This window comes from Varanus komodoensis, unplaced genomic scaffold, assembly GCF_004798865.1.
Source record: "Varanus komodoensis strain SLA01 unplaced genomic scaffold, ASM479886v1 scaffold20_1, whole genome shotgun sequence".
Taxonomy (NCBI): Eukaryota; Metazoa; Chordata; class Lepidosauria; order Squamata; family Varanidae; genus Varanus; species Varanus komodoensis.
In genome coordinates this window covers 12,850,631-12,878,456 of record NW_025335587.1, presented here as the reverse complement: position 1 = coordinate 12,878,456, position 27,826 = coordinate 12,850,631, and the positions used below count along the sequence as shown (strand labels likewise).

General features: G+C 49.7%; 1 protein-coding gene across 1 annotated transcript in view; it reads right to left on the bottom strand.

Moving 5' to 3' along the window:
- SPNS2 (sphingolipid transporter 2) overlaps positions 1 to 27,826 on the bottom strand; it is a 113,910-nt gene that overhangs the window by 16,821 nt on the left and 69,263 nt on the right. The window contains exons 5-13 of the mRNA XM_044430365.1: positions 20,360 to 20,511; positions 13,950 to 14,016; positions 11,065 to 11,207; positions 10,555 to 10,707; positions 9,414 to 9,603; positions 8,310 to 8,375; positions 5,065 to 5,163; positions 3,485 to 3,648; positions 1,750 to 1,821 (exon numbers count right to left, since the gene is read on the bottom strand). Of these exons, the coding sequence (XP_044286300.1) occupies positions 1,761 to 1,821; positions 3,485 to 3,648; positions 5,065 to 5,163; positions 8,310 to 8,375; positions 9,414 to 9,603; positions 10,555 to 10,707; positions 11,065 to 11,207; positions 13,950 to 14,016; positions 20,360 to 20,511 (1,095 nt within the window). The 3' untranslated portion in view covers positions 1,750 to 1,760. The remainder of the gene's footprint in view (positions 1 to 1,749; positions 1,822 to 3,484; positions 3,649 to 5,064; positions 5,164 to 8,309; positions 8,376 to 9,413; positions 9,604 to 10,554; positions 10,708 to 11,064; positions 11,208 to 13,949; positions 14,017 to 20,359; positions 20,512 to 27,826) is intronic.

The following is a 27,826-nucleotide window of genomic DNA, read 5'->3' as shown; positions in this document are numbered from 1 at the left end:
TACAAGAATCATAAACTGGGTCTGATATTCTGTGTCAGAACAGAGAGTTTGCAATGTGATTCTTTTGGGAAGCTTTGGAGGTGAAGTACAACCACCCCCCAAATGACTAACCCTCGTTCTAGTTTCAAGAAGGCAACTCCATGTGGGTTTGGATGGGGAGAAGTCCTACAATCCCAAGCATGGATTGCTAAGAATTGGGGGATTTTTCTCATCTAAGGACGCACGGATTCTGCCCAAAGTGTCTTAGGGTGCAGTTCCATTTACATGGGAACTGCATGTGACCTAGGCTGCATGTCCATTTACATTGGAGTAAACCCCTCCAAAAGCATCAGGTCTACCATCTGAGTAGGCAAGTACAGAAGTGAGCTCTTCGACTGTCAGCGGAAATTCCTATTTCATCGTTTCAGAAGGGGGACCCCAGAACGTGTGAACACTGCCTCCTCCTCTCTCAGGTGCTCCACCTGGGTCTGTCCCGAACCACTCCAGGTTTCAGATGGGAGTAGGCAACAGTTGTTGTTCTCCAGTTCCACTCTGCAGCTCTGCTTATCAAGAAAGATTCCCTGGATTCCACCTCCCAGAACAAAAACTCTGGCAGGGTCTTTATGCATCCGGAAAGCGACCTCCCCACGGTTCCAGCTGATACCAAACTAAGGCAGAAACAGGCAATAGGAAAACCAAACTGCAAGCGAACTGAGCAAACTTCTTCTCTGCTACTCCAGAAAACAGGATTAGAACCCACAGAGCAAGGAAGCCGATTTTCGCTAAACATCAGAAGAAACTTATGAAGAGATGTGTGACAGAGAGAGCAATCGCATCAACACCGCTATACTATTGCATTTATTCTACATTTCTTCCTCTACAGCTCACAAAGCTCCATTTTATCCTTGCCACAACAACCCTGTAAGGTAGGTTGGGCTGAGAGTGAGGGACTGACCCAAGGCCACCCAGTTAGTGCCATGGCCCAGGAGGGACTAGAACCTGGATTTCCCAAATCCCCAGGGTAGTAGTCTCACTACTGCACCTTTGTTGGAGGTATCTGAGCAGGAATTGGACCTGTCCTGGACACCGCAGCTCCATCTGGTGTTGGACTTCCTGCACTGAGCACCGTGATTCCACAGGCAGGGATTTCACAGGGATGTGCGAATAATGCACGTGCAGACAGATCTGTCTGAGTTTGCCACTGGGCCAGAACTGCAATTCCTACTTCTTATTGCTTCCATTTTAAAAGCAACCAGCCATGTTGCTAGTCCTCATGCTTGCTGAATGTTCATAATCAGAAATCAATAAGATTTCCAGTGGTTGGAGGTAACTGGAAGAAGCAAAATAGTTAAAATACTTCAAGGAAGTGGACCGTCTTCTGAAACAAGGAAGTTTTTTCACCCAGCGGCCTCAGCCACACAAAGACTGGGGTGGATTATAGCTCTCCACTCATGCAACACTAACATAAACACTTGGGTCTAGAAAATCCTTCACAAACTTATTGTATAACGTATGAGCAGCCCACAAACACACCTACGCAACCACACACTTTTCAGAACATCTGCCCGCAAAAATGAAACTACTGTTCCAAACTTGCTTCTTTCTCAGTTTAGGCATTCAAAATATGTATTTATATATATGCTAGATTTCTGCACACACGCACGCATGCACGCACACACCCGTGTCACACACCCTCACTCTCCCCTGACAAATAGAATTTTTTGTATTTTAATTTTTTTAAAAAAGCAACAATAAAAAACGCAAACTAACCCCAAAAAACCTCATGTGGCAGCATCTTCCGAGTTACTGGAGTTGCCAAGGGTGAGGCGATCCAAATCGGTACTGAAAAACACGTAGCTCAGGTTTGTTTGTTTGTTTTTCCACATAATACTCCGTATCAAAGACTAGGGAAGAATTCTTTTCTGAGAGGCAACTCGGTTCCAAATCTATTCTTTTCCATGCATCCCTGCCTTCCCCGACCTGGTGTCTTACAGGTGTGCTGGACTTCAGCCCCTGTCATCTCAGACCAAAGGTTGTGTTGGCTGGGGATGATGGGGGTTGTAGTCCTACACTGCTGGAGGGAACCTATTAGAGCAAATGGGCATAACGGCTCACAGGCACATACTCCTTATAGACTTGGTACTTATCAGTGCTAAGCAGAAACGGGCTTTGCAAAATCTTGTATGCTAAGTGGGATGGTCACTGAGCAGATGCGGGTTTTGCAAAAGGCTCCCTACCCCTTCCAACTCAATGACTGTTATGGCTACCAAGAATTTAATTTCTATATTGCCCGGTAGCTGCGACTCTGTGGGTGGCTTGCTACAGTTCATGAAGGAGACATAGACATTTCTCCAAATCCTGAACCATCCAAAAACAGCTAATTCAGTCTATGAGACTTGAGATCTGAGATGCATACGCGCCTTGAGCCATTAAATATTCTCAGGTGCCTTGAAATAACTTGTCAGAGTTATTTTTCTTTCAATCTGCCCCCAACAGGATGACAAGGCGGGCGCCAGGCCAAACTTCGGGCCGTGCGTTGTGCACCTTGGCAGACCTGTCGTGACACTTTTATCTACCCTTGCCCCAAGAAGCAGGAGGCCACAGGTACGGAGTTCTCCATCAGCACCACCCTGGTTCTGTCCTCACAACAACCCTGCAAAGTAGGCCAGACTAGCCCAGAGTCATCTGGCAAGCCTTAGGGCCAACTGAGGATCTGAACCTGGGTTTTCCCCGTCCAAATCTATGCCATGAAGCCACGCCAGCTCTCTCTCTTCTCTGAAGGGTGGGGCTTGAGCAAGAGGTCTCCCGCTGCCCCCTTTCCATCCCCAATGCCCATGTGCCAGCCGTTTTTTCTCCCTCTTGCTGCACAGCTCCCTTCCTGAGCAGCCAACGCTCTCCGCAGGGCCAGCTGCGGGGCCCCTGCCGGACCCCACGCCGCAGGGGCTTGCAGAAAACTGCCGAGCACGCTCAGTGATCTCGGGCATCCTTCGATCCACTCGGCACGGATGGCATCAGACTCATTTGGGGCCATGGTAATTCTGGAGGGCCGAGGTCTGCGGGACACGGCAGTCCACAGCGTGCGTTCTGCCACGCCGGCCCCTTTTAATTAACTAACTCTCCTCCAGCCCAGCTCTGGCCGCGATAACACCCTGCCTCTTGGCCGGGATAGGTGCCGCAGGGCTGCCTCTTTAATTAAAACACGCAGGCGGAACCACATGTCTGCTCCGACGGCCACACCGAGTGGCGTGCGGTATTTGAGGAGAGCTGTTCCTTGCCTACAGCCATGTCCCTTGCCAGTCTGAGCCCTCTCTGATCTGACTTCATCCACGTGAAATGGAGGCGTGACTCTTGGGCTTCTGCACACGGCCATTAACTAGGTGCGAAACGAGCTTAAATCGGCCACAAGCCTGATGATTTTGAAAAAGCAAGGCTGCAGCATGCCAAGGCCCTCCTTAAAAACCCGACGGAGGCACTCTCTCCCCCCCCACGGTTTGCAGATACTCACTGCTGCTCTGCTTTGGCGCGGTCGCTCAGGAAGAAGAGGGCCGTAGCCAGGAAAAACATCCCTCCCAGGACCACGACGAACGGACACAGCATGAGCGCGTACCCCAAGCTGAGGAATTCCCAGAGCGGGGACTCCTTCGTGCTCTGCTGTATCACATCGGAGATCTGCAGAGGAAACAGACAGTGGGACGGGGTCAGCGCATGGCGTCGGCGCACCGTTTAGCCGAGATGTTGGGCGAACCGACAGGCGGCTTCCTTGCGGAGGTGTGTGAGATTCCCACAGAAACGGCTGACCAGAGCCCTTTCGTCCGTGCTGGAGGGGGATTTCCAATGGCTCTGCTGTTTTGAAGAGATGTCTGTGCGATGCCACAAATACCCCTTGGACAGAGATTGTGTGGGGAGAAACAAAAGAATTGCTTCAGCTCACTATTCTTCACTCCCCTCTCCATAGACAGGTGCTTGCCAGGAACTGCTATTCCTTTCCAAAGATCCCAGTTACTCTGGTTCTTTTTATCTTAAGTTATTTTTCTCCAATCAATCTGATTTTATCTCCTTGACTACACCCAAATACTGTTCAGTAGTTTGTACACTGCACGGCAGAATTAACCCTACATGTTCTACCAGAATTCTTTTATTTTTTTTGTCTTAATAATTGTAATCTTTTAGTACTGTATTTCTCTTATTTTTAACTGATTGTGATTTTGTACTTTATTTAGTGGCTGGTTGATGAATGAATTAAGGATTGATTGATTGATTGACGAGATGCCAAAGTCCTTCCAGAAAGGGCGGTTACTGCAAGGGGGCCAAAGTATGCGGAAGGCTCTGGGTTCAAGCTCTGGTGTTTCTGGGGCAAAAGTGTCTAGGTGGGGAGCGGGTTCTGTGCCGGACACCCCTGCACAGACGTCAAGAAGGGACAAAAGTCTGACGCACAATGGTCTACCAAGGCGGAAGCCCAGATATTTCATTTGGCGCCTCGACTATGCAGCAGGCCGTGTGCCCCAGACCCTTTCCCCGTGGGCACTTGCGGAAAGAAATTATAATCAGCGAAAGGCAGTGTGGTGCAGTGGTTAAAAGCGTGGGACTGGGAATCTGCCAGTCTGGATTCTAGATCCCACTCGGCCATGCAGCCAACTGGGGGACTTGGAGTCAGTCACAGCATCTCAGTCCGACCTACCTCACAGGGTTGTTGTTGAGGATAAGATAGAGAGGAAGAGGAGAATTATGTAAGACGCCTGGAGTTGCTTGAAAGGAGAAAAGGCGGATATAAATCTAATAAATAAATAAATAAATTGATGCAGCTGGATGAACGGTCTTTTTCTGCACGTGCTTTGCACCTCTGGCTCATCTGTTTTCGTTTCTAGACATTTCTGTTGGAACAGCAGAATTCCTGGCAGAGGACGAACCCCTGTGCACCTCAGGCGAAATGACTCGAAGGTACGGTGACCTTCCAGGTCTCAACTCTCCCCTTTTCCTGCCTTCCTTCCTTTTTTCTTTCAAATTTGGGTGGATGGCCGGGCCATCCAGGAGGCCCAAAATGCTGCGCCAACCCCGCAAAACCAGGTATGCCGAGATGGAACTTACGAATCCAATCAGGTAGGGGCTGCCAGCGTCTCCAAGAAGGTGTGACGTGAAGCTCTGCAAAGCCACTGCGGTTGCTCGGCGCGTGGGAATGACCACGTACTGCAGGGGGAAAGACGTGCGAGAGAAGCAAAAGGTCAGAGGAAGGGCTGTGCTTATTAATTGAGCTGGGAGATCTTTTCTTAACCTGGAAAACATGCTTATTTGGTTTCCTGGGCACGGACTTTCCTGCACACCAATGGTGCGCCTGCGGCAGCCCACCTCAAGCCAGGATGCAAGCAGGCAGAGGGTCCCAGCACCCTCGCAGGAGAACTGCAGGCTCCGCCACCCAGTGGAAAATGTTTTAAAAGCCACTTGCTACCAGCCAGAAGCCAGATTTTCAGCCAGATGAAATTATTTTTAAAACAAGGACTAAACTAACTGTAATAAATAAAAATAAACTAACTGTAGACTTCTCTACCTATGGTCTAGCCAAACTTCCCTCCAAAGAGCTCAAGATGATTGACACAATTCTTCCCCCACCCAATAAGAGCTCACAGCAACTCTGCAAGGTAGGCTCAGAGGAGGGTCAAGTGACCAATGCAAGATTTCCAGGAAGCTGTCTGAGTGGGATTTGAACCTGAGTTTCTCCAGCCCTGGTCTGAAGCAGACTCCCAGACTTACTCCACCGGCACCCTGCTGATGTGTTGGACTACAAACCCCATAATCCCCAGGCAGCCTGCTGGCTGGGGATAATGGCAGTGTCATCGAATACATCCGGAGGGCGGGTTGGAGAAGCCCCCATGCTAGAAGCCCCATCCTGCATGGCAGAAAAGCGGAACACATCCCTTCGAAGCAGCTTTCTGCCAAGGCACAGCTTACCTGCACGTAATCTAAACTAAACAGGAAATACTCCTTCCACTGTTATTTACTCGTGATAAATTATGCAGCAAAAGCTTCCAAGGCAGCAGGTTTCAGAAACAAACACTCGAGATTCAGGCATGCAAAGAAATCCCCAGACTAAAAATTCTTCCTGCGCCCGAGGCGGTGGACCGTTCTGCCCCGTGTGGAACGCGCCGGATTAATTATGGAGAACGAAAGGGAGAGGAAGAGAAGGGGAATGGCAGGCAGTCAGTTTGGCCAGGGCTTGTCTGCCACGGTGCTGGGGAAACCCTCTGCTTTGAACCCTCCGTTCAAAGACAGGCTGGACGTGCACATGCAGGGCATGTCGTGAGCGGAGCCGGCTGGTGCCAGGGGTCAGACTAGATGGCCCGGGAGGTCCCTTCTGCCTCACGCTGTTTCTATGTTAGTACGGTAGGGTGACGATGGTTGTCCTGGTGCGAGCGTGTGTGCGTGCAGGCAAAGGGCAGAGACAGCATCTGGCCTAACATCTGCTGCTCCCCAAGTCTGGAGAGGGAGCCAAGGACAGACTGAACTGCCATTTGCAATGCTAAACCAGAGCCAAACCCAAAACCGCCCCACAGGAGCCGGCTCAAACGTCCCTGCCGAGGGATGCCAGGAGTTGGCGCGGGGCGGGATCGCCCTGGCCGCATGGAGCTTCGTGGCGCACAGCCCTCTGGAAAGGCGAGGAAAGATGGTCCTGGCCCAGCTCGGCTCGTTAAGCGGAGGCTGGGGCTCCTCGGGTTGTGGGAAAGGACTTCCCGGACACCACAAAAGCCAAGTGACACTCTTCATGGCAAACCTAGCACGGTGCATCCGTATCATTGATCTACCCGGAGCGGGGCCTTCTCTGCAGTGGCGCCCAGACTATGAAATGCGCTACCCAGAGAGGCCCACCTGGCGCCGACGTTAAACTCCTTCCGGCACCAGGTTAAGACCTTTTCATTTAACCATTATTTGAATAATCAAGGGTTTAGACGTTTTAGAATTTTTCTTTTTTCTCTTCACAGTCACATTTTCTATTTTTTCCTCCTTTTATATTTTTTAATTGAGGTTTTATATTGTATTTTTATATTTTGTAAGCCGTCCTGAGCGCTTGGTGGAAGGACGGGATATAAATGCTTGTAATAAATGAATAAATGAAACCACTAAGCCCTTCCACCCCAAGTGAAGCGGACCCATCCCAGGAATGGCATGAGCCTTATCTCATTCCGGAGCAGATGTCAAAACCCAGGGAGAGGATGCGGTCGGAGGGGGAGACCCCCAGCCAGGTCCCTTCTGCTCCTACTTTTCTCCAAAACATCCATTGGCTGCTGTTTCCTTGTCTTTTATGCCCCTTTTCCCCATTCTGAAAGACTTAGTAGCCAGAAGTATTTATACAAAAATATGCTGGGTTTATCTCTTTTTTGGCGGGGGGGGGGGTCTGTTAACCTTGCCCCTTTCGTCTTCAGCCCTGCTGCCCCAGAAAATTCTTTGCAAAGGAATGAGTTCTTTGGGTGAAAAGAGGTGGCTTCCTCCTGGACTGAGTGGCTTCTTGCCCCCCATCTGGAGCAGAAGGGGTGATGTGTGAAAAATTCATTTTGGCTTGGCTTTGGCCAGTGTTTATGCGGTTTGCACCTTCCAGGCTGAACACAGACCCGGTTACAAGCTGCGGTTGAAATGCATGCCTTTGCGAGTTTGCTGGGTGCTTCGAAGACCCCGCAGACCGTGTGTTCAACAGCATGTGCGCATTTCAAAGCACACATGAAAAAAATGCTTGCTTTAAAAAAAATGCTGTTTGGGAAAAGAATGCACGTATTTCAAAGATGCGCATGGCTGATGGAAAATACATGTGGATTTCCTTATGTAAAGGAAAACACAAAGCTGGCAATCTGGTTTGAATTTTGGCCTTCAAGGTGGAATGAGGAGAATTTTGGCAAGCTTGGACTTTGTTGACTGTACATCACCCCACAGTACTCTAACCACTGCACCACGCTGTCTGTCTAAACACAGGTTGATCATTTCTTTTCTAGGAGGATTGGTAGTTTGTCTCTGCCTAATGCTGAGATGAGGAAACTGCAGCCCACCGGATGCTGTGAAAAGACAGCTCCCATCATTCCTGCCATTGGGGCTGATAGGCATTGTAGTCTCCAACATCAGAGTGCCGCCAGTTCCCCATCCCACCTTGCTGTAGAATCAAATGGAAGAAGGGCACGTCTGGTGCCGGAGGTCAGACTAGATGGCCCGGGAGGCCCCTTCTGACTCGCTCTGTTTCTATGTTTCTAAGGTGGTCCATGGGGTGCTCCAATTCTGGGCCGGTGTGGCCACAAAATCACCAAAGATGGACAGTCCTCGCAAAACGGTCTGAACGGCCACCCCTTTCCACTTACCATGAGTATGTCAGCTGTGATGGCCCAGTTGGAAAACAAGAGAGTCTCACCAATAAAGATGCAAACCTGGTGTGGAAGCACAAGAGACACCCACGTCAATGCTTCTGATGTCGGATGCATCCTGATTTATTTCAAGATTCACATGGAAACGTGCCCGTTTTGTCGATGTGGTTGGAGGGAGACCGAATCTTTTAAAATTATTTATTTAATTCATTTCCATTACGCCCAACAGCCCAGGCTCTCTGGCCAGTTAACAGAAGTTAAAACTAAACAAAAGTTAAGAAGACGCACGCAAATTATATTAAAAGCACAAAAGCATAATTGCTGTTGCCATTATTCAGCACAGAAGCATGGCAGAGGTACAGGAATAAAATAAGATCTATGAAGACAGAGCTTAAAAGTTGGGTTCATACAATGCTGGGAAAAGTAAAAGGCGGTGCTGAAAACCTGGCACTGAAAGATATACAAAGCAGGCGCCCGGCCCAGTTCTTTAGGGAGCTCATTCCACAAGCAGAGTGCCACCACCCGAAAGGCCTCCTCTTCATAGCCAACCCCCTCACTTCCTTTGGAAGGGAGTCCCGTGCAAGGAACATGCTCGTCATTAGGACGAACTCCTAATGATGGTTGGATGGAGAATCTAATCTCTGGGGGAGTCACGGTGCTTCGCAGTGGCGTTCTTCGTAAGGCCTCCCTCCTGGCGGAATTCCCTGCCTGCTGAAGTCAGGTGCAGATTAATCTTGTTGTGTTTCTAGAGATCAACCTTGTTTTGTTTCTCTTTACGATTCAGAGAAATCCCACAGAGATCTCTTATTTAAACAAGCTTTTCCTGACAGACTAGCCACAGTTCTATTGCTGTCACTTGATTGTAAATATTATTACAAAACATTTGATTTATTTTTCTGTCAGTTTCCTACACAGATTTTTTTCTAGATAGGGAGCAGTGGGTTCATTCTGCAAGCAGATTAATCCATCTTGCCCAAGTCACCTCCATCCTCCAGAAGTGGAATCAACACCGCATGGAAGCACGGATGGGTGAGAGCACCGACCGACAGACAGAACCCGTTGCAAAACGGAATGCCGCAGAAATGCAGATGCGGTACATACGTAAGCGCCCACGATGCTGCTTTTGGCCGCAACGAAGATCAGGCAGGTGAAGATGGCCGAACCGAGCATCCCGACGGCGCACACCAAAGGATCCGCACGCTGCGTTTTCAACCGGCACCACTTGGTCGCTCCGGCCCCGGTAATCACGCCCAGGAATCCGGTGAAACATGTGATGGCTCCGAAGATTAAGCTAAAGACAGGGAATTGTTCCTAAAATAAAGGTCGTTCTCATTTTGGCACATAAGGCAAGCCAGTGAGAGGCAGGTGGGAGCTCCGATAGCAGAGTGGAGTGGCGAGGACGAGTTGCTAAGAGACCCGATCAAGGAAACTGCGACATTGAAAAGGAAGGCTCTGGGGATATTCTGAGTGTTTTGCACGGGAATTCTGAGTTCTCTCCTAATTAAGAGTTAATAGACATGAGGCTCAGAAAATACACCTTTGACTGAAGTGCTACAATATGTAAATACGTTTCAGCACAACCAGTTCACTGAAAATGGATTGCACCTCCAGGGTTCTGTTTTCTGCAGTTGTCTCCTGCCCTTGGAAAAACCGCTTGTCACGAACCCATTCAGAGAAAACAACAACAAGGCTCAGAGTTGTTATGACAGGGGCCCTGATGAAGACTGCAAAAGTTAAATTAAAAGCCCTTGATGACTAGCTGGTACGGGAAAGACTATGAGCTGATTTTATTTAGAGTTTAGCATCCTCCTTTGACTTTCCCCTCAGGAAGGTTCAAACCCTTTTGCGATTCCAGTAAGTCTAAAAGTCACACGTAACCCATGGCTGAAGGGTGTGTTTAACGCACCAGAAATGAGTGGAAGGCTCATTCCATAACGAGGCATTGGTCAATGAATCTCAGATAGCTGGGGTTCTTGAGCAGGGGCTGTGACCTAAGAAAATTGCTACTGGATTTGACCAAGGCACCATCTTGTGCAGCCAATTGGATGCCCCCGAGAAACCTCCAAGGTGGACGCTGAAAAGCAAGACATGAAACTAAACCCGGCTGAGCCAGCCATTGCAAACAGCAATGCACTGACTCCATGGAGATCCGGCTGGCAAGAATGCCGCTTCCAGGGCTTGGCCTGTGACGGCTGGCAGGAGAGTGGTGGGTTACCTGGGACGTCTGCAAGCAAAGCCTCACCTGTCCTTGGTCCCACAGGGCTGTGACGTGCAGGTCTCGGCTGTTTTCTGGACCACCTGTGCCCGGTGGAGGTACAAGGGGATCCACATCCCCAAAGCCCCGGTGGCGAAGGAGACGGCCGAGGTGGCCAGGGAGGAGAACACGTAGCTGCGGCTGAAGAGACGGAAGAGGTGGGGTGAGCAAAGGAGCCCCGCTGCGGCCATCCCGTGGGAAGCAAAACGGCGAGCAATTTTGCACTTGTGATACCAGAGCAGGCACCTGTGGTGGCTTTCCCCCGGGGGCCGTCGTTCGGTGTGGGTGGTTCCCCCAGAGAAGGAGCAGAGCTCCACTGGGAGAGGAAAAGCCCCTTGGACCAGTGTCGGGCTGCAACAGGAGATGGCTGGGCAAGCTGGAGACAGTGAACTAGGCTGTCTACTGGGACTAGCTGCTTGTCTGGAGGGACGGCCTGCCCCACACCCAACGTGGTCGGGAGCCCAGTGTGGAAAAAGGAAGATCCGAGGGGTTGCTTACTTTCTGATCAGGGCTCTCATGTCCCTCAGCCACGAGGTCCGCGCCTTCAGCTGGGCCCCCAGCTGCTCAGCGTTCCCCCTTTTAGCAGCTGGAACAAATATAAGGATGAGAGTCCCGGTAATCATGCCTAAAAGGGGAGAGACCTGGAAGCAAAGGGAAGGAGAAGGGTCAGGTTACTGGGTCGCCGTAACACCCCTCTGCCCTCCTCTAGCCCTCTCCCCAGGCACTACGGTCAAGATCTGGGGACTGCCTCTGACTGCCACGTCGAACCAAGGCTCAGTGGCTGGCAACAAAGAGCAGGGCTTTCCCAGTGGTGGCCCCCTCTGCTCTGGAACAAGCTTCCTGCTGAAGCCCAGCTGCCACCAATTCTACCATCTTTTCAGCACCAGGTTAAGACTGTTCTCTAATGAGAATGCACTGAATTAGCTTTAATAGCTTGCCAGAGCATTATGTCAGTTGCTTAACAGGGGTTGTGATTTAATTTGTGTTCGCTGACGTGGCCTTTTAAATCTCATTTTACATTTGGCTTTCAAATTGTGTATTGCAATGTTTATGATGTTTTGCTGTTATCTGCATTTTTATTGTATTTTATAAACCTCCCAGTGAGCTTTGGCTGCAGGGTTAATTCATAATAAATAACTGCAAATTGAAATGATAATAATAATAATTGCAAAGAAAAGGTGTGGGGTGCCTTTCAGGTTGTTCCATTCATTAGAGTCCCCTGCCCCAATGCAAACAGGTTCAGGAGCCACGAAATGTACACAAAGCATATCAGCATCAGCCATGCAAAGCAGATGCATGAATTTAACCTCACTTCCCTATCACACCCTCTCTTTTAAATCTAGATTAGCGCCCGCAAACCGGGCAACCTACAAATACTTCAGACTACTTCTCCCATCATCCCTGGCACTGGCCAATTTGGTGGGGTGACAGATGTTGGACTTGCATGAATCTGAAGGCCCCAGGTTGTCCGTAAATCGGCTTTATATGCAGATTCAAATGGGAATGTGCCTCTGCTTAGCACCCTGTGTCATGACAGTTCCAAGGCTGGACCAAACCTGGGTTCTAATCCCCACTCAGGTGATCCCACCTCACAGGGCTGTTGTACAGAGCAAATGGTGGGGGAGAGAACTGCACAGGCCATTAGAATGTTCTTGGTGGGATGCAAATATATCAAGTGACACGATTATAATCTGAAGCTTTTATAAGGTAACTTGCACTGAAGGCAATTTTGAAATGCTTAAAATCCAGTTAATCTGAGCATGCTTATTTAACGGATCAAAGCTTTCTGGAAGCACTGGTTTCACTCCCTGATCCTCAGCCGGGGTGGGGAGATCTTCTGCAGAACCTGCAACTGCAGCCTTCTCCAACCTTGTGCCCCCACCCCCGTGTGTGGGACTCCAACTCCCATCATTCCCAGCCAGCATACTGGAAGTTGCTGTCCCACACATGGATTGGGGAAATCTGCAGAGCAGAGATGCTACGTATTATGTTAGACCTGGTTTAACGGGCATGGAATGGGATGTTTATCCCAGGTCTGGTAGGAGAGGGTTCCAGCCCCAACAAATGGTACCCAGTGCTGAGATTTCGCCTTTGCAAAATGCACCAGTGAAAAGCCCCGAAGTTGGTGCCACGAGACCAAGCCGGGTTAAAGGTCAGGAAACAGTTTAGCCGTCCTGTTTCCTGCTGGCTATTCTTCTGGCCCAGAGACCTTTCTGTCTGCCATCTGCATTGTGTATTAGTCTTCCCAACATATTTATCAAGGTCCCCGAGGGGAAAAATAGAAGGAAATGGAGCGCTTTGGTGCAGAAAAATAAATGCAAAGTGAGACAGTGTGCGCCTCCCCTCAAAACAGGAAAAAATGGGCTGTGTTTAATGACAGCAAAGGGAATTAAGAGCAGTTGAGTTGATAGAATTCTCCTACCTTTGCTTTCCTGCCCTGACAATAATCTGCCATAAGCCGGAAGCATTCTCAGCCCTAAAGCAGATTTTGTTCCCATTCTAGCGAGAAAAGTACGTATATAGCATCTGGGAAAGAAACTGCTCCATATTATTTAATCTCAGATCTTTCCCTGACATGCTGCTTGTAGGAGACGGGAAGCAAGGGAGAACAGTCAAACGTTTTATGGATTATTTGTATATCCCGCCTTTTTTCCTGTCAAGGAATTCAAAGCAGCTTCCAGCATTCTCCTCCTCCTCTCCATCTTGTCCTCCCAAGAACCACCCTGTGAGGTAGGCTGACCTGAGAGTCTGAGACTGGCCCAAAGTCTCCCAGTGAGCATCCAGTTCCCTGGAGATTCTTAACCTAGCCTACACTACAGGGCTGTTGTGAAGGTAAATGGAAAAATAGGAGGGTTGTGTATGTAAGCTGCTTTGGGTTCCTTGCAGAGAAAAGGGAGAGCAAAAAAATAAGGAATCGCTACATGAATACATAAATGGTCTTTAGGAGAAAGAACCCACTAGAATTGGGGGATGGATAAAGTCCCCAAAGTATTGCAATTTTGAAAATTCTCAGTGGCAGCCAAATGCTAACTGCCTGGCATGGGGAGAAGGGGCAGAAAGTCAATAAGGAAGGGATGGAATGGAGTATCCCAGAAAGGGCCATGAGTGGCTGGCTGGAAAACCTAATGGGAGCATTCATTGCACATGGGGTGCTGACAGACTGTTATGGGAGATGGAAAACGGGTGGGGACAAGAAAGAGCTCTGGTGAGCCTCCAGTCCTAAGCAGCGGCTCTCCCCACTCCAACAACCTGTCCCTTTTGTTCCCAACTAATTATGTTGTTTCGGCTTAATTTTAGGCTTGAGTCAAGGCAAAGAGGTGCAGACCTTCATTTAAGACGTTTAAACAAGCACATGAGACGGGGAAAGGAGGTCTTTTGCTCACCCGCAGGGCCCAGTGCCAGTGGCCAGCTGCTTGTTTAACGCTTGATCCAGTGATGTATCCTAAGCCACTAGAATACAAAGCAAGAACATTAAAAGGGGGTAGAGAAAAAAGTGTTATTTGTTCAAGTTCCTAGTCCATCGGGTTTGCTAATGGCTCCTGATGCACTCATTGAAACACGTAGGGAAAAACTAAGCCTGAAAACAGCACAGCATTTCAAAATCACTTGCTCATCCGACACCTACTCAGATGAAAATGTGGCCACAACATGCATTTATGTAATGCTGTATGATATATTCTGGGTGTTCATTAATGTAAAAGCAACTGACAACAGCCAGAATTGTGCATATTCCACGATTGCACAACCAGTCCCAGGAACTGCACAAACACCTTTACTGGTATCACAGGCAAAATTCAGCCCCTGATAATCTCATTTGAAAAGTAAAGATTTCTAGTCCTTAAGGTGATAAAGACAGCTTTGCATTTGTTTTCATTGGTTTAATCATCGTTATCCTTTTACTGAGAACAATCATTCAAAGAGACAGCTTACAGATCTGTAACCACAATAGCACAACACCTTCACTAAAGCTCAACTCAAAGGATTCTTTGCTGGAAGCCAACATAGTTCAAATGGTATAAAATTGTTACATGCTTGTGCACAGATAAGCCATGATTAACCGTGGCTGGGTTCAGCCGACACAACAACCTATGCTTAACCCATATTCAACCTGTGTGCGGGTTAACTGTTGTCTGAATCCAGCCAGTGACTGGGTTCAAAAACATGGCAACCCATCACAGGTAACGAGCAACAGTAGATTGTCATGTCATCTGACATCTTTCTGCAGGATGGCTTATTTCTGCGCAAAAACCCACCCTGACACACCATGGCTTGTCCTCAGCAATGTTTGACCCCGATGGGTGACGGATTGTTATATCGTCTAAACCTGGCAGACTGACTACATCAGAAGTTGTAGGATGCAGCTAGAGAGTGGATCAGCAGGAGCGGCAAATCCCCTTGCCTGTACCAGCCCCTGCACCGATGCCCAAGCCGCATATCGGAGGACCCACCACCAGTTCAAAACTTTCCCCGCTTACTTTTTCAGACCCAGAAAATCGTGCCACTCTGCTCGCCAGGTTTTTAAACCCTTTGCCGCTGTAGCTGCCCTTCCGCAATGCCACAGGCGTGCCCCTTCAGCCCTGGCTTGTCAACGGCCCTGCAAGTTTCAGCCGTCAAAGGAAACTGACAGGGCGAGACTTCCTCATGGCTAATTTGAGCGTGGTTGTCAACTGCCGATCGGAACGTAAAACGGAAAGGTAGCAAAATAGGATCACTAGACAGAGGGTGGCAACATTACCACCGCTTTCAAAAGTAATCCTCTGGCTTTTAAGAACTGAACTAGCAATTATATCTGTCCCGTACCATTTTTAGCACTGTCTTGAATTTCCAGCTGCTGCAGGAGGTGGAGAGATCAGCTCCCTCCACCCCTGTTGGGCACACCTGCTGCTGCAGTTACGGGGGGTCACTAACGGAATGGGGGGGCTGATATAAATTCCACTGAGGCTGGTGCTGGGCTTGCCATTTGCACAATTCCATCCTTTCACTTCCAAGCTTTTTAAAAAAATTAAACTATGGGGAATAATTGTGCTTTTTCCGGACTGGGAAACAGATGCAAATTTAATAGCTGAGAAATAAATGGAGGGAACGTTTGTCCCAATTTAAGGGCAGGACAGTGAATGCAGGACAAATTTGCATCCATTTCCCAGTCCCCCAAATTGAATCTTTTTGGACCGTCAGGGAATCGCAGAAACTTCAATGCTCCAAAAGGAAAACCCCAACCCAAGAGAGCATTCATATCTCCCCATTCCGAAGCAGCAGAGATTTGAGGAAATGCTGAAAAGAAGGAAGATTTTGGACATGTTTTATAAACGGAGAACACCCTCCACAGCAGGGAAGCCCCACCTCATCCTTGACTGGTAAGTGGGTGCCTGCGGGCAGCAGGCAGAGAGAGAGAGGAAGAGATGAGAGGAAGGAGGGAAAGGGTGGGAGGAGGAAAAAAGCAGCGAGAGGCCAAGTGGGAACACCAAACTCTGCCTCTCCAGCACCAGTCCCATGTCCATCATCACCTGGTTAATGCTAGGCTTAATGTTAGTGCAAGAACCTTTAATCATCTTTTTACTATTTCTTCTATCTAAACTATTTTTAGAACTATAGTGTTTGGCTACACACATACATACAGATGTTTTCTCCCTTTCTCAAGTACCTGTAGTGACTTGATTATTACTGTATCATTACCCTTATTAAAATGCTGTATTGTGCTTAAGCTCTTTCAGTGAATATGGGAGTTTTCTTCAGTGTTTTATATGTTTTTTATAAAAGTGATCTGACTGCACACAAATTCGACTTAAAGACTATCTCAGGAATGGAACTCGTCCTTGACCTGGGGACTGTGTGTATGTATCTAAGAAATCCTTGCTGGGGGACACATCTTCCTATCCGGCTTCTGGGCTTCCGGGGGCTTTTGTGGGCCTGTTTGCAAGGCTGCGCTGGCAGAACCAAATGCTCCATTACAAGCGCACTGAGAAGGTGGCAACGGTGGCCATGCTTCAAATGGAGTTTCCCGGCACTCTTCAGGAAAAAGCTTCCCCTGTCTGTCCGGCTTACGAGGTGCAGAATATGCTTCTCCCTAACGAGCTTTCTTCAAGAATGCTTTCAAGCCTTTGTGTGAAAGCTGGACGTTATCAGCCTCGGCTACTGTGGTTCCCATCCTGATGTTTTGTCAAGCTGCTGATTGCTGGAAAGGTTTTCCCCAGTGGAAATAAACATGCCGTGCCGAGCTTCTCCGCAGGAAACGAGCCGGCCGGCTGGAATTTGGAGCCCAACCCGGTGTGCCCACCCTGTCTGTAACCTTGCCAAGGTTAGGGTCACGCACTGCGATGTCCTTGCATTCCTCATGCGCAGAGAAGGGGAGCATGCACGCCGCTGATAAGGGAAGCCGGACGGCAAAGGAAGCGCCGCCGAGGAGCGCCGTCTTGCTTTCTGAGCTGAGCTCTCCAATCCCCGCGTGAGCCCAGCCTCCTCTGGCGGCCCTGGGCAAGCCTGGCCCCCAGCCTCCATTGCCCCACCTGTAAAATGGGAACACTGCACAAGATACTCCGATTTGGGGCACTCCTGCATCCTGCCCTGCAGAACTGCTTCCCAGCAACTGCACCTGTAACAGTCTGAAAGAATCGGTGTGGAATTCCAGCCATCTTTGGTGCCTTTCCCACCTGAAGGCTGGGCGAGGACCATGTTCTCGGCATGGCCACTTGGTGATGAAAGCCGCCAGCCACCCGGTCGGGTCCGTGCCGGAAAACAGGGCCACATTATACCCCTCCTTCGGTTATCCCAGGGTCAGCTGGGCCATTACGGCAGGGACAAGAAGTGTCTTTCAGCTGGAAGGGAAGCCCCCCTGGAGAACGCCCCGGGGGAAGCATTCAAGAGGTGGGCTGAACCGAAGCCATGCGGCCGGCGCTAACTGCCAAAGCGGCAAAACAGGGCCCGTTTTAGTGTCGTCCTTTACTCAATGTATTTATTGCTCGTCGTTGGGAGCAGGAAGGATGACAGGCAAAAACACTCCCACAAGGTACCAGCCGCATCCCAGGCACTGATTCAGAGTCGAGTGATGAGGACGTATTGGTGAAATTGGGGGGCAGGATTTGGGGGGGCTGGGATGCAGCAAGGGGGGCAGGTGGAGGTGATCAGCTGAAGGGCATGTCAAGGGATGCTGGGAATGAGCTGGATTTGGGGCTGGGGCAGGAAACGAGGAGCTCCCAGGCACGGACCAGCCCCCTCCCTCTGAGCTGAACCCCGCGGCAAGGCGCCAGTCAAGGCAAGAGGCCCAATTAGACGAGCAGAAAGGAGGCAGGCCTGCCTCCAAAGAGCCTCTCCCGCAGGGGTGGGGCTCAGGCGCATTCCTAAGGACAGTTCCCGGAAGTGACCACTGGACTGGATTTAACTAACCATTCTGTGCATGCTCAGAGATGCAGCCTGGGTGATTTGCACTGGAGGCCATAAAGAGCGCTTGTAAAGAAAACGGACTGGCAGGTGTGTGTGCAAAGGAGAAATCTCGGCTCGCCACACTCGTCCATCCCACCCGACTGTTGAAGCTGTCTGCTCGGTCAGCCACAAAGGCAGCCACAAAGTCTCAGGCAGCTGGAAGCCCTTCCTGACTGTGGCCAAGAGGGCGAACGCCACCCTTGGTTGCACAGCCAGAAGTGTGGCTTCTAGATCGAGAGAGGTATTACTACCACTCTACACGACTCTGGTGCGCCCGCAACTGGAGTATTGTGCTCAGTTTTGGGCCCCTCATTACAGGAAGGATATAGCCAGGTTGGAGTCAGTGCAGCGTAGGGCCACAAGGTTGGTGGCTGGTTTGCAGGGGAAGCTGTATGAGGCGAGACTGAGGGAACTGGGTCCCTTCAGCCTGGAGAAGAGGAGACTCAGAGGGGATATGTTGTGAGGGAATGTCACATGGAGATGGGTAGAGACCTGTTCTCCCCTGAAGAGGAAGGCAGGATGCGCTGCAATGGAGCAAAGCTCAGGGAACCCAGGTTCCATTTGGATGCCAGGAAGCACTTCCTGACAGTCGGGACCCCCAGGGTGTGGAATGGGCTTCCACGGGAGGTGGTTGAGGCCCCATCGGTGCGGGTGTTCAAGGATAGGCTGGACATGCACATGGTGGGCATGTCGTGAGCGGAAGCGGCTGGAACAGGGGGTCAGACTAGATGGCCCAGGAGGCCCCTTCTAGCTCGTCTGTTTCTATGTTTCTATGTAATGAAGCCTTAGAAATATTTTGACGTTGCAGAAGGGGGGGAAAGGGCACAGAAGCAGGGCCCCCGCCAGACAATGGATGGTTGGGACCATGTGGGGAGGGGCAGGTTAGGACCCTGGGAGAGGAGCCTTCTGCCTGCCAGCCTGAGCTTCCCCACCCTGTCCTGCGATTCAGTCAACACCCGGCTTGACTCGGCTGCTCACTCTGGGCTCAGCTGCATCTCTCACAGGGAGTTTTCCCCGCTGCAATATACTCTTTGCAAGTGGTATTGCTTGCAATCCAATGTATGTAAGTATGTACGTATATATTTAAACCTCTCCCATACTGACCCTTCACAGACATCTCGGGACAGTTTACAACACCATTAATAAAACAGAGTAAAAATAGAAATAGGCGTTGGAGTTGCACAGCAGCCAATGTTAACTATAAAACCACCAATTAAAAGAAATTAGCAATTATTTTGGAATGACTTTGTCTTGGATGGGTCATTAGACCCATTCGCTTTACGAACACCCTACAGAAACTATAAGGATCCACTGAGCAGTCAGTATTCTGCCCTTCGTCCTGCATTCACCACTGAAAAACTTTAAAATATTAGACAGGGCAGCAAAATGGAACAGAAATAACAGTAAAAATGATTCCTATTTTGTTACGTCAACTTCGTTTGGCTTCAGAATATTAATAAAGAGCTCCTGTGAAACTATAAAGTGGCTTCCATGATGCCCTATTATTTTAATATTTAGAAGATTTAGACACTGCTCTAAATCAATCCAATATTTATTTATTTAATAGATTTATATCCTGCCTTTTTTTCCTTTCTAGGAACACAAGGCAGCTTATACCATTCATCATTCAGCTTACATCAGATTTATATCCCACTTTTTCCTCACAACAAAGCAGCTTATAGAATTCTACTGCTCTCAATCTTATGACCACAACAACAACCCAGTGAGGTAGGTCGGGCTGAGAGTCTGCGCCTGGCCCACAGTCACCCGGTTGGCTTCATGGCTGAGTGGGGACTAGAACCTGGATCACCTGAGTCCCAGACCATGACACTACATCCAAATATTTGAATGGTGAACAATACAAAGATGAAACATCCTTCCCCTGGAATGCAGGGGAATTTTGATTTTGTTCGTAAGTCCTGTGGCCATGTCCTCTTTGCAATCCTGAGCAGGAACGAAAGCAAGCGAGCTTTTTTGGAGATTGTCTGGGGCAAATCTCTGAATCTGCAGTCACTGCCGAAAAGTGCATATACCCTCCTCTGACCTGTGTGCTCTGAAATGCCTATTTGAGCAAATGTGCCTTTTCACCCAAAGGGGGTCAAGTGGGCATGTCTGAAAAATGCATGCAGGAAGCCCCTCCTCCCCATGTGAACCACCCCCCAGACAGGTCAACCAAAAGGGGCTTCAAAGTCCAACTTGGGTTGCCCCCAAAAGCAGCAGCTCCCCGATTCCTGACGGGGTTCGTAGGACTTGCCTAGCACCAGCTGGAGCAACAAGGGCCGACATCTTCAAAATGGACAAGCAAATGAATATAGGAGGTACACACACACACACGCACGCACGCACACACGCGTCAAGAGCCAAGCAGCGCCCGTACCTGCCCAGAGGGATGGCGAAATAGAAGACCGAGAGCATCAGTGTCCGGGTGTTTTTCGTGAAGAGGTCGCCGATGATGGTGGGGGCGATGGTGGAGTAGCTGGCTTCGCCGATGCCGACCAAGCCTCGCGACAGGACGAACAGCCAGAAATACTGCAGTGGGAAGAGGGGAGAGAGAGAAGGAAAGAATGAGCAGATATTCCCAACTGCTCGGCAGTCCTTGCGCTGTGCATACAAAGCACCAGGTTGCTGCTGTTGGGGCCACCAAACCATCTCCGACATACGGCGACCCTACGAAGGGAAGTCCTCCAAAACGTCCGATGCAGGAGGCCCTGGCTTAGCTCTTCTAAATTTGGGGCCTCCTTGACGGAGTCCATCCATCTCATGTCGGGTCCTCCTCCTCCTGCCTGCGGCTGTCCCTCGCAGGAAGGTCCTCCAGGGCCTTCTCAGGATGTGTCCAAAGTAAGGCAGCCTCAGGTTTGCTTCTAGGGAGAGCTCTGACCTGGGACCACCCTGGGTGGCCCTGCTGGGAGATCAGCCCGGAGGCACTGCCTTCAGCGTCTCTCACACCACTGCCCACGCTCAGGTGTGCCTCTGAGAGGAACAATGCCCAGTGCAGCCTGCTTGAGGCACAAGGGTTCTGCACGGCGACTCAGGGGACCTGTTCACCACAGCGCACCATCTGCTGCACACCTGCCTTGGAGTAAGTCCCCCTGAATGCCAGGGGTGGACCTCCAGGTAGGCCTGGGCAGGATTGCTCTCCAAGCGGCCAGCTCAAATCTCAGCTGTGCCACGACATCACTGGGAGGACTTGGGTTTTCTACCCTTCATGCTCTCACCTGCCCCTCTGCAACGTGGGCTAATAATGTGAGATCTGGGCTCCATGAATAAATAAGGGCCGGTTCCGCTCGTCACCGGGCCTACCTCTGAGGGTTGTTGTGAGGACCAGAATGTCGGGATCCCTGACACATTCTCTTCGTGTCAGGGATCTCTTTGAAGGGCTGGCAGCACAGGGAACAAATCACCCAGTACAGAATAAATTTGGGCATCCACTGAGGCCTTGTGCCTGGCTCATGCTTCCGTTTTATGCTTCCGGCACTTGCATGCACATGAAGTGCCCAGCCCGTGCGCTTTCAGAAAATTCCCCGGCAAGAGGACTTCTTTTTCCCTTACAGAGACCCTCCCTCAGCAATCGTCCGCACGGATCCATCTCTCGGCGTGTTGCATCCTCGTTGCAGCTGAGCTTCAAAGCGGGTCAAATTGCTGTCCCAGCATCTCAGCAGCACACCAAGCACCAGTCCCCACCTTCCTTTCCTCCGTCAGGTGCCACTTCACCCTTCCAGAGAGCTGCAGCATTAACGAGCATCCTATAATTACCAGCCTAATTGCCATTCCTGTCATATCAGAGACATGTGCGTGGGATGAGCCCAAAGGCCAAGCTCATGACTCAGGGTCATTTCACGACGCTTTGCTGTCCAGCGCAAAACCGCCAAAGAATACGACGGACATCCGGGGAGAAGAGAGCCAGGGCAGCTTCTGCAGCGTGCAGGCCGGATGAATTAGCAGGGCGAACGTTTGCAGCGGGAACTGACGAGAGACATTTTTAATTCTTGGCAACGGGGCGATGCCAAAGCACAAGTGCATGTGGGGAGTTTAGTTTTGGGGGGAAAAGGTCGTTCAAAGGAAATGCGTATGAAGCGTATGCCTGGAGAGAGAAAAGTGTTTTCTCCATTTCTCGTTAATACCATTGAATGTACATAAATGAATGCAGTGGTAATAGCAGAACTTGGGCTCATCCAGGGAAACTGATGGGCAACTGACTCTCTCTCAGGAGAGAGAAAGGATACCCTAGAGCATGTAGTGAGTGGAACTCTGCCCCAGGAAAGGCACTAGTTTGGTTGGGAGATCAGATGAATTCCTGGAAGACGGGGTCAACCATGACCATGGTTCCATCAGCCACCCTCTCTGTTCAAATCCTTGAACCCTTTTTCGTCTTCCAAGGAACCAACGGCAGTTCACATGGTCCTCCTTGCTGCCCATAATGCTTGCACAACAGCCCTGCAAGGTAGGTTACGCTGAGCACCAAAGGCTGCTCCAAAGCCATCCAGTGAGCTTCATGGCTGAGGAGGGATTCGAGCCTGGTTTCCAGAGTCCCCACACAACACTCTAACCAATATGCAATACTGCTTCTCCATTTTTTCCCCTGCAAAAGCACAGGTCTTTATGTGATCACACTGCATGCCAGTCTTCATGCTGAAAATAGTTTTTAATTTCATGTGGGGCAGGCTTCATTCTTGTCTTGTCCAGCTTGACCAGAAATAAGTTTTTCTGCCCAAGACCCTGAAGCAATGCTATCAAACAGAGCAAGATGGCCCTGAGCTGGGGGAGGGGGCGGTTTGGAAGGTGGGGAGAGCTAAGAGCCAGCATGGCATGCTGGTAAGCAAGTTGACCTGGGGCCGGGGAGATCCGAGCTCAAGTCCCCACTCAGCCATGAGCCTTACTGGGTAACTTGAGCCAATCACAGCCTCTCAGCCTAAGCTACCTCCAAGGATTGTTGTGCAAGTAAAATGGGGCAGAGGAGGTCTATGTAAGCCACCTTGGGTCCCTTGCAAGTGGTCAAAAAGCAGGATATAAATACAACATACTGATAAAAACAATAATCCCAATATTAAGAGAGCTTCAACTATTGCATGCTAGAAGAAGGAAAAAAGTAAAGATGTCCAGCACCCCGGGCTGGTTCAGAGCAGCTTCCTGGAATATGGGAGAGCTTGGCTGGGTTGGTGATGAACCAGCAAACCACAGTTTGCTTTTCGGTGTTACAGCAAACCATAGTGTAGCGCTACAAGGGTGGGCCTGCTCTTCTCGCCATCGCTCCTTCCTTTGTGCATTCTGATTCTGCAACAGATCAAATTCTTTTCTCTGTGGCTACCGTTAGACAATGAGTCACGGTCCATTTATTTAGATATGCCATTTCCCCGAAATGCCATTGTGCTCAAAGTGGCACATTTTAAGCAGACAACTTAAATAGAACAATAACATCGTAGTTAGCGTGCGTCAGGAAAATGCGGTTATGCTTGTAAGGATATACGGGCAGTTCAACCGCTAATATAAGGATGGACAAATAATATAGCGCATGCAATTGTTGTTTCCTGTTATGGGGATGCCACTGCTACAGTGTTTATTTAGTTAAAACTCAGAAAAAGTATAATTAAAAAACACAGGAGCGCTGCCCATTCGGGGGGGAGCCAGAAGCCCTGGGCAGTACGTCGTAAAACATCCGTCCCCTGATCTTGGCGGATTCCGATTCCAATGCGCATCCCTGTTTGATGCCTCTACGATGGCTTGGATTAACCGGTGGCATCTCCTGCTTTTTGGATGTCCAGCAGCAGACTGGAAAGGCATCCATGTGACGCTTGGGCAGCCTCTGCCAGTCTGAGCAGGCACCATTGGTCTGGCTCAGGGGTCGGCAACCGTAACCACTCAAAGAGCCATTTGGACCTGTTTCCCACAGCAAAGAAAACACTGGGAGCCACAAAACCCTTTTGACATCTAAAAGGAAGATAGCACTGCATGTATCTTTTTTTATCTAAAAAAAACCCAGACTGGTAAACCAGTCTCGTCAGCAGTGAAAGCAAATGAATCTGCCCACGTGCCATTAAACGTTCTGTTTTCTTCTGAAACTTTTCTTTTCTTGGATTTATCCATGGTTGGCCCACCGGGGGTCGTAAAGCTCAATAAATCGTGTGCCGGCGGGTGTCGCACATTGGCGGTTGTGACGCATATTTTGCGTGACGGAGCTGCAGCAGAGCGATGAAAGAGCCACATGCGGCTCCGGAGCCGCGGGTTGCTGACCCCTGGGCTACATAGAGAACTGAAGGAAGAAAGAAACTGCCGGCCAAATTCTCCCACCGTCTTCAGCCAAGAAGCAGCTTGTGCAGATCCTAAATTGTATCAGAAGGCTGGGAGGGAGACTCGGGTGGCCAGCTCATGCCTCGGCCAAAGCCTAGCTCATAAAACCTTCAGTTAATTTTCGCCCTGACCCAGATCCCTGCAAACTCACGTGAAAAGTTTATTTTCCCCTGCTAAGTTCGACGGCAATGCTGGTGAAGATTTGAGAGTGCTGCGGCTCATGCAAAGAGAAGGGGTGCTTTTCCTGCTCCAGTGGGAATCCACCTTGAAAACTGCCTCCCCAGGCACGGTTTGGGGCCAGGCTATCTGGGGAACACCTCCTTCCATATAAGCCTCCCCAAACCTTAAGACCCTCAGTGGCAGCTTTTCTCAGAGAACTCCCTTCTGAGGAAACAAGGAGGGGACTACGAGGTGAAGGGTCTTCTCAGTTGTTGCCCCCCATCTATGGCATCAGCTCCCTCAAGAGGTGCACCCGACACCCACTCTTTGTCCCATTTGGTGCCAGGCAACCCCCTTTTTATTTTCCCAATATTATAATTAGAGTTTTATACCCAGGTTTTATATTTTTGCTCTACCTCTAAGATTAATTGAACTGCAGTGGCTGTAACATTGTAATAATGCATTAATGTATTGCTGTATTTCTATGATGATTTCATAATGACCGTTTTACAATTATTGTGGTATTTTGATTCTGTAAAATCCCAGGGAACCTTTGAGCTGATGCATGGTATGAAAATACAATCAATCAATCAATCAAAGCACAATCCTATCCCTGCTTAAGCAGACGGAAAAATGTCCTACAGCCACGCATGGGATTTGTGTCCTTTGGATAATCATGTTTAGCAGAAATCTACTTCCCTGCGATTTCCACCTGAGGCTTCCGGTCTCTTTTGGAGGGACCCGCAAAGAATGAATCCCCGCCATCTTCTGTGTGACAGCCGTTCTGCTCTCCGACGACAGCTGTCATGCTTTGATCGAACTTTTACGGGATACGAGCTTACTGATTTTGCCTCTATTCTGAAAGGTTTTCATCTGATGTGCACTGCCTGGAGAGGATTTGACCCCTGAAACAGGACTAAAAATAATTCAGAAAAGGAAAGAAAGCATGTTTTGCCTTGGCCTTTCCTTCTCCAGGCTAAATTTATACATCTCAGACCAAGGAACACTGTAAGGTGTTTTGGGTACGGGTGCATTATTTTTCCCCTTTATAGTAGAAACCAGCAAAGAAACCTAAACAAATTTTTAACACAATGACAGAAGAGCTCCAAATTTAAACAAAGCAGCAGTGCTGATATGACACATATTTAATCCTTTCCCGTTTCTTCCTTCTTCCTGATCTAATATCCCGTGGAAAGAAATGGGGGGAACACGCGTATCTGTACTTTCTCGAACACCTGGAGTACAGAATGGGGCACCAAGGAGGAACCTACAGAGATGGATTTTCGAGGACTTCATGGTGAAGGATGCCTAAATCCCCTCCAAACCCTTTGGGCTTTTTTGCTTCTTTGGTTTCTCTTTGCTTTTTCCACGCTATTAAGAAAAAACCAAAGGGGAGAAAATGTATTTGGAGCTTTGCCTGGGCACCACGTGATTGCCCCAGCCAAGATTTTACATCCCCGCAGAAGCATAACTGCCTGAGTATTCCCAGGGGTACAACTATGGCTGAAAGAATAAAAAGCAGTTTTTAAAGGTGTGATCATTGTTTTGCACAAAGCAAATTTTAGAAATTCCTGGGCTTGCAGCTGGTAGCAGTGGGGTCAGTACTTGTAATTGCAAAGTCCTGCCCAACCCATTGTGACCCCATGGACAACATTCCTCCGGGCCTTCCTGTCCTCCGCCATCCCTGGGAATCCACCCAAGCCCCCACCCACCTCTCCAGTGACCCCACCCAGCCACCTCACCCTCTGTCACCCCCTTCTCCTTTGCCATCACTTGTTCCCAGCATCAGGCTCTTCTCCAGGGAGTCCTTCCTTCTCTTTAGGTGGCCAAAGTATTTAAGTTTCATCTAGAATATCTGGCCTTCTAAAGAGCAGTCAGGGCTGATCTCCTCTAGGACTGACCGGTTTGATCGCCTCGTGGTCCAAGGGACTCGCAGGCGTCTCCTCCAGCACCGCAATTCAAAGGCCTCAATCCTTCGGCGCTCAGCCTTCCTTGTGGTCCAGCTCTCGCAGCCATGCATTGCCAATGGGAAAATCACAGCCTTGACTATGTGCACCTTTGCTGGCAGGGTCAGTACTAGCCAGCCCCAAATGCCACTTGGGCACTCTGGGGGAGCTGTCACTGGCAAGGGGACTGCTCTTGTCAGGGCTTGCTAACCAGCTCCCCATACCCACCTTGGGGTTGGTCACCCTGGTTCAGATGACATGACAACCCATGGCGGGTTAAACAACCCAAAGGATACCTGGTGGGTTGCTGGGGATAGATCATGCTTTGCCAATGGGCAATCCAGGGGGAACAGTTCTCCCAAGGCAGCCTAAGTGATAACAAGCCACCTGAGGAGAACACAGCAAAAGGAATCGTGCTAACAACCGCCAGCAGCAAAGCACCCAGCCCGGCCAGAGGTACCATGTGAAACGGCTGCATCTCCAAGTCAAGAAGCGTGCAAGAAAATATATTCAAGGCCAGTGAAAGCCGGTCAGGTGCCAGGTGGCCACCCAGTCCAGAGGTCTGGGGCCGGTGTAGAAAAGGCCCCATTTTGTGCGCTCGGCTAGGGAACGACCCCTGCAAGTGGGCAAGCGAAAGCCATTACGTGAGCCACGGGGAGATCAGCCATGGAGCCAGCTGGGTGACTCTGGGCTACTCCCTCACTCTCAGCCTAGCCTACCTCGCAGGGTGGTCGCTGCGAGGATAAAATGGAGTTATGTAAGCTGCACAGGGTCCCTCACAAGAGGGGAAAAAGTGGGACAGAAATGCATTGTAAAAATAAGAATCGGAACAGAGGCTTTTGCTTATGCAATTGTATAATATTGCATGCTTTAAAAGCAGGCTGTGTTCAAAGAGATGCGCGAGGAATCGGTCCCTCCCAGCCCCTGCAGACAGACCCCGTCTGCACCCTGGCGGAACAACTAAGGAAGAAATCCACACTTTAACAGGACTCTTGCACGGCTTCCAAACTTCACAAAAAGAGAATTATACTCCTGTTCTCCAAGAGGTTCCCGAACACCGATAAACCGATAATCTGCTGAAGTATGTCTAAGGCCCAAAGGCACCAGTCTCGCCGTCTCAAAACAAGCACATGATCTTTAAATCCTGAGTCGTGAAGCATTAGGAACAGCCACGTGATGGACAAGAAAACTTTGCAAAAGCAGGGGAGCTTCTCGTCTGAGTTTTTCACACTTCTTGACCTGAACTTCAGTGCCCTGCAACCCATGGCAGCTTTTTCGATACCTGCTCGACCTTGGGTGCAAGAGGTCCGAGGCCTTGAGCAACCGAAGACCAAGGCTTTACTCACAGAAAGCCCAGCTCTGATTCCTGACACCTCCCCGAGACACCAGGGTCAGACTCGACAACAGACGGGCCAGGGAAAGGTTCCGTTCAGTCCTTTTGTGCTCAGACCTGA